Raw genomic sequence first — 14,028 nt, 5'->3', positions numbered from 1 at the left:
ATAAAAGTCCACCTTTGATACTTTTTGTTGTTGTCCACGTTACAATTCAATAACCAAAACTGGATTCCTTTGACACCATGCATTTGTTAGCTCAGTTTGGGACGAAACTTTTTTTTTTTTTTTTTTTGGGACTGATGTCACAGCAGCTGGACAACGATGATTGTGTCCGTTGATATTCCTTTTCTTTTCTGGGGCACACCCGCAGCAAATCGAAGACTTCACGGATGTGAATGAAGGCGAGAAGGAGATCATGAAGCTGTGGAACCTTCACGTCATGAAACACGGGTTTGTCCGCAAGTTAGCATGAAGCTGCTCTGCTTGCCACCGTCTCTTCCGAGCATACTCACGACGATCTTCGCCCGCAGCTTCATCGCCGACCACCAGATGAACGAGGCGTGCCTGCTCTTCACCGAGCTCCACTGCGCTCACCTCGTTCGGCAAAACCTGCGCCGCAACTTCCTGCTGCACCTGGTCAGCATGCACGACTTCAACCTGGTCAACACCCGAACCATCGACCAGGCCATGGCCCGACTTGAGGCCGCCGCGCACGGGGACAAACAACCGGCGGAGGAAGACGAGGCGGAGGAGGAAGACGAATGGGAGACGGCGGAGGAGTTTCAGATGGAGACGGACCAGGAGCCGTCGGAGTCTGAAGACCCGAATAGATGGCAGGAGAGTCAGAGTAGAGTTTTGAACTGACCAGTGGAAGGACTCCAGCAGAACTTTATCTTTGGAGCCATCGTGGTGATTTTGGCCATCAAGACTTGGCAATTCTGGAGCACAGAGACACCAGAGTAGCCTTGTTTCCCAAATTATCCTAAATCTTGAGAACTATGTTCCTTACCGACTTTTGTTGGAAGCGCAACCAGAAACGCCAAACGAGACTTTGGGAACCTTCCACCAACTTTTGGGACTTTGAAGTCTTTAAGACTGAATAATTCCAGATAGTACAAACACCAGAACAGCATGTTTTTCAGTTTCTTGGGATTTTGCCCATGTTCCAGACTGACCACTGTTGGCCGGGCAACCAGTTGTGGCAACCCTTAAGCCGAATGTTGGACTCAAGAGACCGATTTTGGATCAAGAAGACAGCAGAACGGCGTGTTTTCTTGTTTGTTAGAACTTGTTGACTTTGTCCATGTTAGAAGAAACCCCAAAATGGACTTTGGAGTTTTAAACCTTCAATCAAGTTTTTGGGACGTTCAGGTCTTGAGGACAAAAGAATTCGGAATCACAGAGAAACCAGAATATTGTTTTCTTTGTTACCTCAAAACTTGAAGATCTTTTTTGTTTTTTGTTCCATTGTTGGGTATTAATATGAATGATTCAATCAGTGCGGGGTGACCAGAAAACCCACACTAGACTTTTTGTTTGAAGAGTTAAGACAACTTTTAGCACTCACAGATTGAGTCTGGATGTAGGTTAGACCAGACCTTTATTTTTCCTGTCCTTGTCATGAAAAACCCCAAACTGAACTTTGGGTTTGGAAACTCCACTTTTGTGACTTTTTGGGATGTGAAGACTGAAAAATTCTGGAGCCCAGAAAATTAGCTTTTTTTCTCTTTGCTATCCTAAAACTGATTCTGGATCCAAAAAGACACCACCATTTCATTTTTTTTTTCCTTTTTAGCCCTGGGCTTGAGAACACTGTCCACATTCCTGACAGTAAAATGGTGACCAGATACCTTTCCAGAATCCAAAACAAGACTTATTTGTTTGCAACATCAAGGAACATTTTTGAACTTGTAGGACTCTAAGCTTGATTCTGGATGAAGAAGACACTAGCACTTCATGCTTTCTTTGTCTTGCCAATACTTGAGGACTTTATTTTAGGTCGAGTTTGACCACTGATGGTGGAGTGACCACAAAACCTTCGCAGAAACCCAAAGTAGACTTTTCGGTTGGAACATTCGACAAACACCTGGATGTCGTTTATCTTCTTGTTACCCATTAACATCCAAAATGTCGTCCATGTTCCTGACAGCGAGACAAACTTGCAGAACTCCAAACTGGATTTTTTTCTGGGTCAACGAGTCACCAAAACATTTTTTTTTCATCTAAAAAACGAGGGACTTTGTTAATGTTCCTAACGGTGCGTATCAGTGTGAAACAGACCATTCACCCACTGTAGGGCAACTAGGTACCTTTACAGAAACTCAAAGCGGATTTTTTGTTTGGATCATTCAGCCAGCCTTTGAATTTTAGGATCTTGAGATCGAATAAATCTGGATCAGATTTTCCAGGTTGTTATCCCAAAACTTTAGGACTTGGTCCAAGACCTGCAACACTTGGATCCACCAAAGAGGACTGCAGGTTCCATTTGAGGGTCAGATGTCAGATCCGGGTGTAACATCTCCTGAAAACGTCAGGACATCAGAGATCATCTTATTCTTCTGCCGGGCTCGTCACATAATGTTTCCTTCAATGGTGCTACTTTTTTTCTCTCTTAAAGACCTGATCCAGAATCTGCCTTGTTCCCTCTGAGCCAATGTTGCCTTTTGCCAAACGTTAACATTGAATCTGTAGTTTGAGTCATCACTGGAAAATGAAAGTCTAAAATGAACAAGTGAAGCCAGCATAGAGGAGAAGTGCCTTAACGTTGCATTCTTCCAGAACCCAGCAGGGGGCAAGACCCCATACCCCGTGTTATTAAAATAAAAGACTTTATTTGCTTGTTTTTTTTTTTTTCCTGCTGATCCAATCATTATTTTCCACAGAGGAAAAAAAACAATCTGATGTGCATTGTTTCATAAAAGTCCACCTTTGATACTTTTTGTTGTTGTCCACGTTACAATTCAATAACCAAAACTGGATTCCTTTGACACCATGCATTTGTTAGCTCAGTTTGGGACGAAACTTTTTTTTTTTTTTTTTTTGGGACTGATGTCACAGCAGCTGGACAACGAAAATGTACCAGCAGCCTGCTTTCAACTTATGATTTTCTATTAAAAAGAGCACATTTTTACAATTCCAAGTCTTTCTCACTGAAATTTCTAAGAATATAAAATATATTTTCAAAATGTGTACAGCTTTGAAATGCTTAATTTAGTAAAAATACAAAAGCAGTAGAGAAGAATTGTTGTGAAAGAATTCCACATTTAACTGGTGAATGTTCATAATACTTTACAGTATACTGAACGTACTACATAATTTTTTTTTTGTATTTTAGTACAGCCTAAGACATTCTTTCCAACCCCAAATTACAGTTTTTTGTTTTTTTTTTTTGTCTTTGGTGGTGGGGTCGATCATTTAATTAATTACAGTATTCATTTTGGGATTAGTTTCGACGTGTCGATCGCGATCGACCGGTAGCAGGCGGACTGGTCCAAGTCAATCGCGGGGGTTGTAGTGGGAAGTAGGGGGGGGGGGGTTGTTTTTCTGTGTGCGTGTAATTTGTATTGTTTATTTTTGTGATAGTGTACAGTGCACCTTATCAGTTTCACTTTGACAAAAAAAAAAAAGTTACGTGTTTGTTTTTTTTTTTAAACAGGCTTAACCTACGGTGGCGCGTGACCTCCATCACCGGAAATTGTTAGCCGTTAGCAAGCTGCATTTTGCTATTGTATCAGAATTGTTCGATATATTTATTTGGTTTTATTATTCACATTAAGTTTGTTTCCCCAGCAATTCACTGATGGCACTGGTAAAGAATGGGAATATGAAACGCCAATAGAAGCATTTTCAAACGGTACATGTGAGCTACGATAGTAGTGTTCCTAACATTTAACACGCTGCTGAAGTGGGACCGTGCCAGCTATCCCACTCAGGTAAAATAGATTTAGGATCGATAAAGGTTGGGCACCCCTGGTTTAGTTGGTCGCATTTCCATGGAAATTACAGAGGCATAACCCTCCATCTTGACCGAATTATTGCAAGGACTAGCCCAAAAAAAGGACCACTTGTGATGCCGGATGCTAAAATACAAAAGTCTCGCGGGATAAACCAGAGTTTTGGTGGGCATATACAGTCATAAAAGTAATTACTGTACCAGAAGGACAGAAAATCTTTGTGAATGGTTTATTATTTAAGGACACAAATCTTTAACATTTCTTTTCAAACAAAAGAATATTAACATTTTGTGGCTCCACAGTTAAGGGTGCCTTCATCCTTCACCGGGTGAACAAAACAAAGACACGTGTGATTATAAGCTTGTGTAAAACATCAGCAAATACTAACTCCTTTTGGCAACATATCCTCCATAGAACAACAGTCATCTAGAATATTAGTAAAAAATACAACATCAATCTTTTTTTTTTTAAGACACTTAAGATCACACAAGGCAAGCTTCTGAGAGAACTTTGTACCTGAAGCGAGCCTAGTCTACAATTCCCCACAAGGTCAATCAACCACACCAGTAAGTAGGATTGACTGAAAAAAAATAATAAGTCCGAAAGATTGTCTCCATGTTTTACGGGACTTTTTTCCAGAATTTGCCATCACGTTTTTTTGCCACCCTGTAGTTTGTAGTACCCACAAAAAGTTTGTGGGCCCCCTCATTTATTGGCACCTTACACACTATGATGTCACACTAGATGATCACGCCGACACGTGCACAACTAAAAAACTCGAAAGTTTCACAGTATCAAAGATTTTTGAAAAAATGAAAATTGTCAGGTGTTCAGTCTTTCTCGATTCACGCAATTTCCAGGAAGGTGAGTAATTGTCATCTATTTGGAAAAAAAAAAGGCATGAGGACGCCATTGTGAGTGATTGTAAACAATAACCAACTAATGTATACGAGTCCTACAAAATGGCTTCAGGGGGCTAATGAGGTTTTGAGAGGTTCAGGAGCCTTTGGAATGGGTTCATCATACCTGATTGGCACCTGTTGGTTCCATGATTTATAAACAGTAAGAACTAAAAGCTCCTGGAACTTCAACGGGAAAAAAAACCAAATAAACATCTATTGTGTGTTTGGACTGCAGGAACTATTAAGTACTGAGGAAAGTTTTGGGTCCAAAAGAAAAACCTACTTGGGGCGGCAGTATTTCCAAGAGATCCAGGAACCTTACGTAATTGTAAATGCTCCTTAATCCAGGAAGTAACACGAACTAAAAGTTCCCGGAACTTGGGAGGTGTCAATGCATCGTTTATGTCCTGTATTGTCCATTAAAAGACGAGCACCTTCCAGCCGGCATGCGCGAAGGCGCACCCGAAGAAGAGGCCGTCTACGGCCGTGTCCAGCAGCCAATCGAAAACCACCTCGCGGCTGCCTGAGCCGATGGTGACCCGCAGCTTCAAGCTGCTCACGTTGTTGCCGACGTTGTCACTGACGTGGTCGTTGTTGAGTGGGACCACGCCCACCACCTCCATGTCGAACGTCACAGCCGAACCCAGCGTGATCGACGGAAGCTGATTGGTCATCTCCTTACCGTTGACGTACACAGCGCCTGTCAACCAACAACGTTATTCAAGATACTTCGTAATTATCTTCACAATATTCCAACAGCTAGTTATTGTGTGAAGGGTGAAGCCTTCGCACATACTGTACGTTATTCTACACCATCAACTTAAAAATTAAACAAATGAAATCTTATTCCTCCCATTTAAAATTCAAAACAACATTCAGCTCATGTATTTCATTCTAGGGACAATTTTCAACATGAGGAAAAATGACAAAAATAACCATTTACAAAATATTCAACATTCTCACTTTGAAAATGATCGCGAATCATTCTCAATTGCACATAGCTTTCCCATTTGAAATTCAAAACATTCACCTCATTCAATCCACCTTGGGAAGGATTTTTAACATGCCGAAAATTCCCCCTTACCCAAAAATTTAACATTTTTTACAACTTAAAATTCCTCAAAAATGTACCTATTCATTCCCAATCAAAATGGAAATTATCATCTAATTTCTACATTTTATAACCAATTCAAACTCTTATTCCTTTAAAAAAAAAAACAAAAAAAAAACGACTTCACCAATTTGAAATGTTTCAATTTACACTGTTCACTGGTCAAAATTTCAAAATAAAATCTAAAAAAAAAAATTATAGATAGATTTTTTTTTCTTTTGTTCTCCCTCCACCTTCTACATTTTTTGACAAATTCAAACCATTCCATCTTCAACACGTTCTGCTCATTCGAGGTCATTTGTTAGAGCAACATTTGAATGATGCAAGTGACATATTGGTGGACGAAACTGTTGTTAGGAATTCAAAGTGCTGAATTTGGTACCATTGGTGGAGATGCAGACGGCTTGATCTCTCTGAAGCGAGCGGCAGCTTTTTTCTCCGTCCACGCACACGCCCAAACTGTCCCGGCGGTCAGGCTTACCGGTGGCTGAAATCCTTCAAGTGACAAAAACTCTTACATATATCTGTGTGTGTGTGTGTGTGTGTGTGTGTGTGTGTGTGTGCGCATACTTGAAGGTAAGCGTGAGGCCACAGAAGTAGGTGGGCGCATTGGAGTAAAGCACAGGGCAGCCGGACGGAACAGAATCGTTCCTCAAGGCGATGTTACGTCTGCTACTCACGATGTAACCCTCCGTGCCTGGACGCCACTCTGCACACATAACACACACACACACACACACACACATAATTATTTAAACAGATTTTTAAAAATAGGATTTCACTTAACATCAATGGCTACTTTTTTTTTAACATCCTGGTAGTGTTTTTGATGCTAGATAACACTTTGTCAACAGCAGAGTGTGGGATGTACCATCATATTTTCTTTAGCTGACAAAAATTCAATATAGAGACTAGATTTCCATATTGAGGAAGAAAAAAAAAATCTCTGCTTCGTCTTTTGTTATTTTTCAATGTGGTCTCAACGTAACATGGCGCATGCGTGACGTCACTATCCCAGACAAGGATACAAACAGACATGCACCAGCAACTCAGATACATACGCACTCCTAGAGCAGAAACAAAACGCAACCAAACAGACAGACAGAGGCGTGCCCGACCCAGAGCCTGTCCAGCGCACGTACCATGCGGCTCCATGGTGGTGTATCCTGTCTGGGCGACGCTCCAGGGACTCCACTCAGTGCGGCCCTCACCCCGGGCGCACACCCTGAACATGTAGTCGGTGTTAGGGTCCAGGCCCAGCGCCAGGAAGTCTGTGTCATGCCCCACGTAGGCATCCTCATACTGGCTCCCCCCACTGCCCGAGCGCCGGTACTGCAGCCGGTAATCTGCGGCAGCAAAGTCCTCGTCCACCTAAAAACCACCAAGTGCCCAAAACAAACAACTTTTTAAATAATGCTCTAAGACTACCCACGTGTTTTTCATCGTAAAAATGACAAAAGAGTGATTAAAACTCCGAAATTGCTGCAGTGCCAGAGGGTATGGGAGCCCCCCACTGCAAGCTCACCTTACACCAGCGCACCAAGATGCTCCCGGGTCTCTCCTGCAGTTCCTCAATGAGGACGGGCGGGTGCGAGGCCACCGAGCCATGGCGGCACGCGCGCTCACGCAACAGAACCAGCAGGGAGTCGTCGAACTGAGCCGACACGCACGGGACGTCCACCAGAGCCGGAACCTCTGGCAGGCTGCAACGCAAGCGCGCCGTTGGCACAGTTAAGTAAAGTTACAGTATCTTGTTATAATAATGATCAAATAGGTAAGTTACTTTCAATACGACAGCAGCGGCACAAACAAATCTTAAATTTGGGGGGCAGTTGATGCTTCCGAAAAAGTTGGGAAATTGCCAGGGCAGAAGACGACTGTTGGCAGATAACAACCCCATCCTGGCATTCCGCGATTCCCTTATTCACATGGCCACCGTCCCATCTTTGATGCTACAGTGAAACTCCTCTACAACGAAACCTACATGGGCGAAAATACCCCCTAGTGTGAAAAAATCTTCATGCATTAACACCATTCCCACCTTCCTGCCCCCCATACAACGAAAAAAAAACCCTGTTGCGTTATACGAAATCTTTTTCTCTGCTCTTGCCTCGCGACGAGATTCACTCCAACGAAGTCTAATCCAACAGTGACCTCTACTGCTTCGTTCGGAAACGGCAACAGCAACCACCACACTGGTTTACATATGCGCAGTAGTCCAGGAAGTATTTGTTATTGTTAGTTTCAGAAGCAGCAAGAACGTTGCATTGCTAAAATGGCTACAAAACGGACATTTGGATGTCAAGCAGCTAAGACAAGAAGAGCTCTGACGCTGGAAGAGAGGGTAAAAGTGATCAAAATGAAAGACGGAGAAAGCAAAATAAAAGACATCATCCAAGAAATTGATGGAAGTGAAAGTGAATGCTGATCGTAAATTTCGCAATTTCTTTCCCTTTTTTTCTTTCTACACTGACTATATGAAGTGTCAAATAAGTGTATGCTCATATTTATGCCCTATTGTAATAAAGAGTACACATTGTGTGCGTGTGTGTGTGTGTTTACATCTGAGATAAAATTTGCTTCAGTGAAAAACCCCCTGTTGTGAAAAATTTCTTGCTGCAAACATGATTTCGTTGTAGAGGAGTTTCACTGTACCAAAGAGGTTGTAAAGGAGGCGGGACAGCAGTTGCGTAAAAGGGATGACCAAAAAAAAAAAAAAAAGACAGGACTGGGTTACAAAAATCAACACCCATAGACTAACTTCCATCGAAAGGAAGTGCACTGCCTCCGTTGCGACCTCAGAAGTTGGGAATTCACACTTCAACTGCGGCTCTGGCGTTACGTTTCGTGGCCAAGTCCTGGCTTTGCAATGTTCCCTTTCATACAGCCACCATCCTGCTTCTGTGAGTTAGTTCTGATTGACAGTCACCTGTTTGTTCTGTGTGAAAACTACCTACGCGGAATGGGGGCGTTTTAAGTCGAATAATTACTGCAGCTCTAATTGGGGCCAATGTACCTGTCTAACTGGATGTGCATGGCCTTCTTGGTGAAGCTTCCCAATTTATCTTCTTTCTCGCCGAGACCGCAGCGCAGAGCCGCTTCCCCTGCGGAGACAACGCTGTCATTATGACTCAGCAATGAACACTTGAGCAAATGCGTTCAATATATATTTTTTTTTTTTTACCCTCTCGAAGGAGCTCATCGGCCTGGCCCATGCCGTACTCCACCAGGCTCTGACAGTCATCCAGAGGCCTGACGCTGTCCGCCTCGATGGCGTCCACCTCGGCAAGGAGTGCGCTCAGTCGCTCCGACAGTAGCCGGGTGGCCGCCGCCTGCAGTTCGGTAAAGTGCCTGCGGAGGGCATCGCGGGCCTGGGTCGAACTGCCCCGCACCTGGCAGAGGAAAACGAGCACCAGAATGAAGAATCATCTTGACACGAGCACGACCCCTGTCGGCCATCTTGGCGCACGCATGTCATCGTGTCTCCCGTGAAAACAAACACGACAATAAAACAAGAAAAAGTGTTTGTTGACAGCGAGCATGCTTGTGGGCCTGAGGGACAGCGACAGGAAGTAGACACATTGTTTACTGTTCGCGGCTGCTGCTCGGATCACTCCTCACCCTAACAGGAAGGAAGAGATACCACCGCCAGGGACACAAAATGAGATTTAAAAAGGCTTAGATTGGAGTTAGTGTGTGAAAGTAGGGTTTCAAATTTGTCTTAACGGACTTTGAAGAATTTAACTTGCGCATTCATGTCTTGCCTCGTATCCCAGGTGATGATGTATTAATGATGATGATGATGATGATGATGTAATCCTGCAGCTGCCGAGAAAAAGCTGACCTGTTGTCGCGCCTGGTTGAGTCCCCCGAGTCTCTGCTGCAGCTCGGTGCGAAAGTTCTGCGCCGCCTCGATGCTCTCCTTGGCCTCCTGCATCAGGACGTCCACCTCCGCCGACATCCTCGCCGCTCGTTCGCTCCCTCGCTCGCTGACACAGACACGCGCACACACAGCAAGTTAGCGCACACAGCTGGCGTAGCATTACCGTGACCGCATCACATACATCACAAAGTCAAGACAATTTTGCCATTCAATCAATTTTGTCATGCTTGACATGCCCACATTGTATTATGATGTGCTGCCTCCACGAGGGAAAATTATTCACTGCATAGTTTGAGTTGATCAGCTGTTTTGGTTTTTTTATAAACATCTCCTTTGCACCACCTGGTCTTACAAAGTCAACACACGTTTTTACACCATACATTTATATACTCTGGCCCAGCATCACTTGAAACTCGTCTGACTTTGAACATAACCGACGTGACAAGCTGAGATTCACCCCTAATCGTTATCTTCCATTTAAAAACTGTGTTGGATCTCAAATCCAATTGCAATGCACTGTCGTCATCTACTGGCGTCTGTTACACGTACATACATAGAAGTTTGAATTTCACGGAAACGCTAGGTGAGACCCTCTTCCATGCCTACGTACTTGACGAATATTCATTGTAGCACTAAATGGTCCGATTCCAGTTGACGAATAGAAACGACAGCGCCCGTCAATGAGTTATGATGCCTGGGAGCTCTTAATTATGCAAAAAAAGCCAAAATATACATTTGTGTCAGATATTATCAAAAATACTGTTTTGGTTTTTTTTGTGTGTGTTTTTTTTAACATGGTACTATTGACAGCGGCTAACTTTTGAATTACACTAGCCAGTTCGAAACGTACCTACAATCTGCCCAGCATTCGGGTTTCTCTCCTTGTGTGTTATTGTGACTCGTTATTGGGACTCACTGTGGTCGAGCGCGTTTCCTCAGCCGCGTCGAAAGCGGAAGTCGCTCAAAAAGCCTCGGGGCGCTTTACGCGGAACTGCAAGCGAAGACACACTTTCAGCCCGCACCCTCCCCCCCACAAAAATTCACTGATTCTAAACCAAATGAATCAACAATAGCACCAAACAATTGTGCGTGTCTTGTTTACACACTGCTGCCAATTAACGTGCATTTTAATTATGGAGGCATGCTCAGGCCCAACAATAGTCCCGCACTCTCTCACGCTTCTCACATTCCACCAACTACCCAGTCTTTTATTATGACTTCTTTATTCATTTTTTGCCCAGCAAGTCAGAACCTTGAAGTCATTAATTTTCATGTGTGTAATTCTTGTTTTCAAGGAAGAAAACATGCAGCTGCTGAATTAAAAAAAAAAAAATGTCTGGTCTTACTGCACGGGTGTAATTGCTACAATTAGCTCCATCTCTGCTTTAATTTGAGGATAAAAGTGGTTCTTTGCAAGTCCTGCTCATCCAGGCCTCAATATGGTCCAGGCCTCAATAACTGACTGACTACAGTGTGCAAACATGTCATAGGTCATCTGTAAGATCGATTCGACATCAGGAAACCCTGCAAGATATAATATGAGTTGCATTAAAAATAGGCATTGTACTTCGTGATGGGGTGGTTTTATGTTCCACTGTTAAATGCCACACATGCTCTGACAAAGAGCAAAGTTATGGATGGCACTTGCACAGCAAACCCGCATAATTATCATCAACCGAAAGACATGTCGCCACTTGTTACAACATCCTCCGTATTTCTTCTACTTGCTGTCATGCAATTACGCCACACATACACACACGCACACATATTTAATAGCTTATTTATAGCTTGTATCTATTCCTCTTGCTGTCAACAAGCCAAACTCCGTTACACAATTCACTTTTTTTACATTTGCCTGACTGCACAATCCATCATAAAAAAGAGAAGTAATGATTTCCTAAATATATCACAGGTTCTTTTCACATCGGCTCTTGTGGAATGCAAAACAAAGCTATTGCTATTCATTTTAAAGGTTCAAACTTAATAGCTCATTCATAGCTGATATCTCGCGCTTGATGCAAATAGGCCAGACTCAGCTGCACAATCTCACATTTTATACGTTTGCCCCGATGGCAAAACGACATAGTTAAGTCACGCAAAGGAAAAGGGATGATGTTCTAACTATAGCAGAGGTTGTGCTAACATCGGTTTTATTTTCATGCAAGGAGCAAAAAAATAAAAACGTTACTCTTAATTAAAAGTAAACGTAAGAGCTGTTCTCTGTGGGTACGAACGCCAAGAAACCAAACTCAGTTGCACAATTCTTATTTTTTTACCTTTGCTCTGATGTCAAAACACTACAATAAGTAACGGAATAAGGAAACGACGATGTTCATTCAAATTCACCGGAGTTGGATGAAATCGGCTTTGGTGCTATGTCGAAAGGAAACTTTTTGGAAACAACCAAATGTGTAATCTAACAGAAAGTGATTGGGGAAAGTAGCCAAAAGTTGTAATGAACAATGGCGACTTTTAAGAGGCTCAGCTCTGGTTGCGGTGATTAATTTGCCAATGAGTGCGGCACATGAATCGTATTTTAGAACGGTTTCCCCATTGACCAACACCAACGAGACGGCTGAAAGTTGCAGCTAAGTGAGCTAGTGGCCGAAAAGACAACGACATGCTTACTCGGACCACAAACGATGGCGAGAAGACTCATGACTCACTATCCGTAACAAAGAATCCACAAGACACAGACACGATCAAATGCGCTCTTTGTTATGTCAACCTTACTTTTTTTTATACTTTTCTGGCCTTCATTTCGTCGCCGATATCCAGACTGCACTCAACGTAACCCGACCGCAGGCGACGATGCCTCAGTCGCTCGGTAGACTTCAACTTGAACACTCAAGTCCACAAATGACGCTTGCGTGGGCCTTTAAGCACGGAGGGCCAATCGCATAGCGTATTATTTTGATTGACATGCCACTTAACCAATGGCAGGACCCCCTCTCCTCGCCCGTTTGTGATCATCTGACGCTGTGAGTGTTCGAGCGTGAACGCGCGCCTGTGCGTGTGCGCGAGTCAAGTCATTGCATGTCCCATGTGGCGCGTAATACATGCTTTGAGAATTTCACAGCCTTTTAATAAGACGACCTGCATTGAGTAAGTTAACAAAAGTTTTCGTTTGAACCCAGCGAAAAGTGACGAATGCACGCATAAATCGACGTTCAAACGTGTAATGTGAGGTTGGGTGTGAACGATCACGACATAACGTCACATTTGCGTCTTTGGGTCATCATTTGCTTCTTCCTCCTAAATCTCTTGGGGGTCTTATCTTACTACTATTTTTTAACCCATTATTTTTTTCCTTTTATTGGACAGTCAATTGATGACGACGGAAGATTTAAACTGAACTTCTCCCCGAGCTGAAGTATTTTGGTCAGGTTCCAACTCTGCGATTGAAATGTGGAGATTCCATTATGTTTCTAGAATGGTCTGCATCATGCGAGCATTTCAATTTGCCCCTCACCATGTCTCCACGGGGTCATTTTGAAAGGTTCTGCAAGGAGTACATAGAAGCAGGCCTTGGGTGATCATGAGCGCCGCCTGCTGACTACTTTCTGCAATCGGAGTAGCGCGGACATCTTCCTGCTGGGGCTGCACGAGTTGCTGGTGAAGGCACAGCCGAATGCAATCCAGACTGGAGTTACTTTTATGACCGCTACCAAAGCAAGAGGTTATGCTCTCTGTGTTTATTTAAACCAGTATTTCTTAATTTTGAGTGCACCAAGGCACATGTACGACACCAAGCAAAAATGCCCCCAAAAGTGCCTGCAGTATATCTGATTGTTTAGAATTACATATATCAATTGTGTAAACCGTGAGTATTCAACATACTACGCATGTTCATCAAATGCCACCACATTTGTTCATTTTCCCAGACAGACATGATCTGTCAATGAATACACTGACGCACATTGTTAATGTTTGTTTGGTTCTTTTTGGGGGGTAGGACATTTCCAAATTTTAAGTTTTTTTTTTCTCAGAATTATGGCTACATTAGTTATTAGAAATTGACAAAATATATAGACTTATATCCTCGATACTATACATAAATGTAAGCAAAATGGATCATTTGCAACAACTAAACTTAAAATGTACTTTTTTTTTCTTACAGAGAGCTTTCAAATATATAACAGATGTTGTCATTACTGTTGGCGAGAGGCATAGACATTGATGACATGATCTGGGGACGAGTTACCACACACAGTTTTTGAAGTAAAAAAATGGAACAACAGACGGAACCTAAACAGAGCAGTGGCAACTCCTTACGAGGCAATTTGTTGACTGAAAAATCAAACTTTGACTAAAAAAAGCGAACTGTGTCCTTCTTGCTAAAGC

General features: G+C 42.9%; 2 protein-coding genes across 4 annotated transcripts; one reads left to right on the top strand and one right to left on the bottom strand.

Annotated features, from left to right (window-relative positions):
* The first annotated feature begins 177 nt into the window (after positions 1-177).
* Positions 178-1,590, top strand: LOC109527715 (polycomb protein suz12-B-like). Its single transcript, XM_019889775.1, has 2 exons — positions 178-285; positions 366-1,590. Exons 1-2 carry the CDS (start codon positions 251-253, stop codon positions 697-699), a joined length of 369 nt encoding a protein of 122 aa, XP_019745334.1. The 5' UTR covers positions 178-250; the 3' UTR covers positions 700-1,590.
* Positions 1,591-4,002: 2,412 nt separating this feature from the next.
* Positions 4,003-12,552, bottom strand: crlf3 (cytokine receptor-like factor 3). Of its 3 annotated transcripts, none has more exons than XM_019889912.1 (9): positions 12,419-12,552; positions 9,646-9,778; positions 8,986-9,193; positions 8,818-8,905; positions 7,327-7,504; positions 6,944-7,172; positions 6,372-6,510; positions 6,184-6,296; positions 4,003-5,390 (listed from the first exon to the last, which is right to left on the bottom strand). In XM_019889912.1, the coding sequence occupies exons 2-9, from the start codon at positions 9,760-9,762 to the stop codon at positions 5,110-5,112; spliced, it is 1,353 nt and encodes a 450-aa protein (XP_019745471.1). In that variant the 5' UTR covers positions 9,763-9,778; positions 12,419-12,552; the 3' UTR covers positions 4,003-5,109. The 3 variants fall into 3 exon arrangements, with proteins under 3 accessions (XP_019745471.1, XP_019745470.1, XP_019745472.1); XM_019889911.1 differs by having other exon boundaries at positions 9,646-9,786; positions 12,420-12,552; XM_019889913.1 differs by lacking the exon at positions 12,419-12,552 and adding an exon at positions 10,601-12,379 and having other exon boundaries at positions 9,646-9,786.
* Positions 12,553-14,028: the final 1,476 nt, after the last annotated feature.

This window comes from Hippocampus comes, unplaced genomic scaffold (genome assembly GCF_001891065.2).
Source record: "Hippocampus comes isolate QL1 unplaced genomic scaffold, H_comes_QL1_v1.1 scaffold326, whole genome shotgun sequence".
Lineage (NCBI taxonomy): Eukaryota > Metazoa > Chordata > Actinopteri > Syngnathiformes > Syngnathidae > Hippocampus > Hippocampus comes.
This window is presented reverse-complemented; position numbering and strand designations above follow the sequence as displayed.

Coding starts and splice junctions, on each gene's coding strand:
- crlf3 (XM_019889912.1), bottom strand. CDS start 9,762: ATGTCGGCGGAGGTGGACGTCCTGATGCAGGAGGCCAAGGAGAGCATC. Junction 9,194..9,645: donor TCAACCAGGCGCGACAACAG/GTCAGCTTTTTC, acceptor TTCCTCTGCCAG/GTGCGGGGCAGTTCGACCCA. Junction 5,391..6,183: donor CGTCTGCATCTCCACCAATG/GTACCAAATTCA, acceptor GTTGGTTGACAG/GCGCTGTGTACGTCAACGGT.
- LOC109527715 (XM_019889775.1), top strand. CDS start 251: ATGAAGCTGTGGAACCTTCACGTCATGAAACACGG. Junction 286..365: donor CTTCACGTCATGAAACACGG/GTTTGTCCGCAA, acceptor CTTCGCCCGCAG/CTTCATCGCCGACCACCAGA.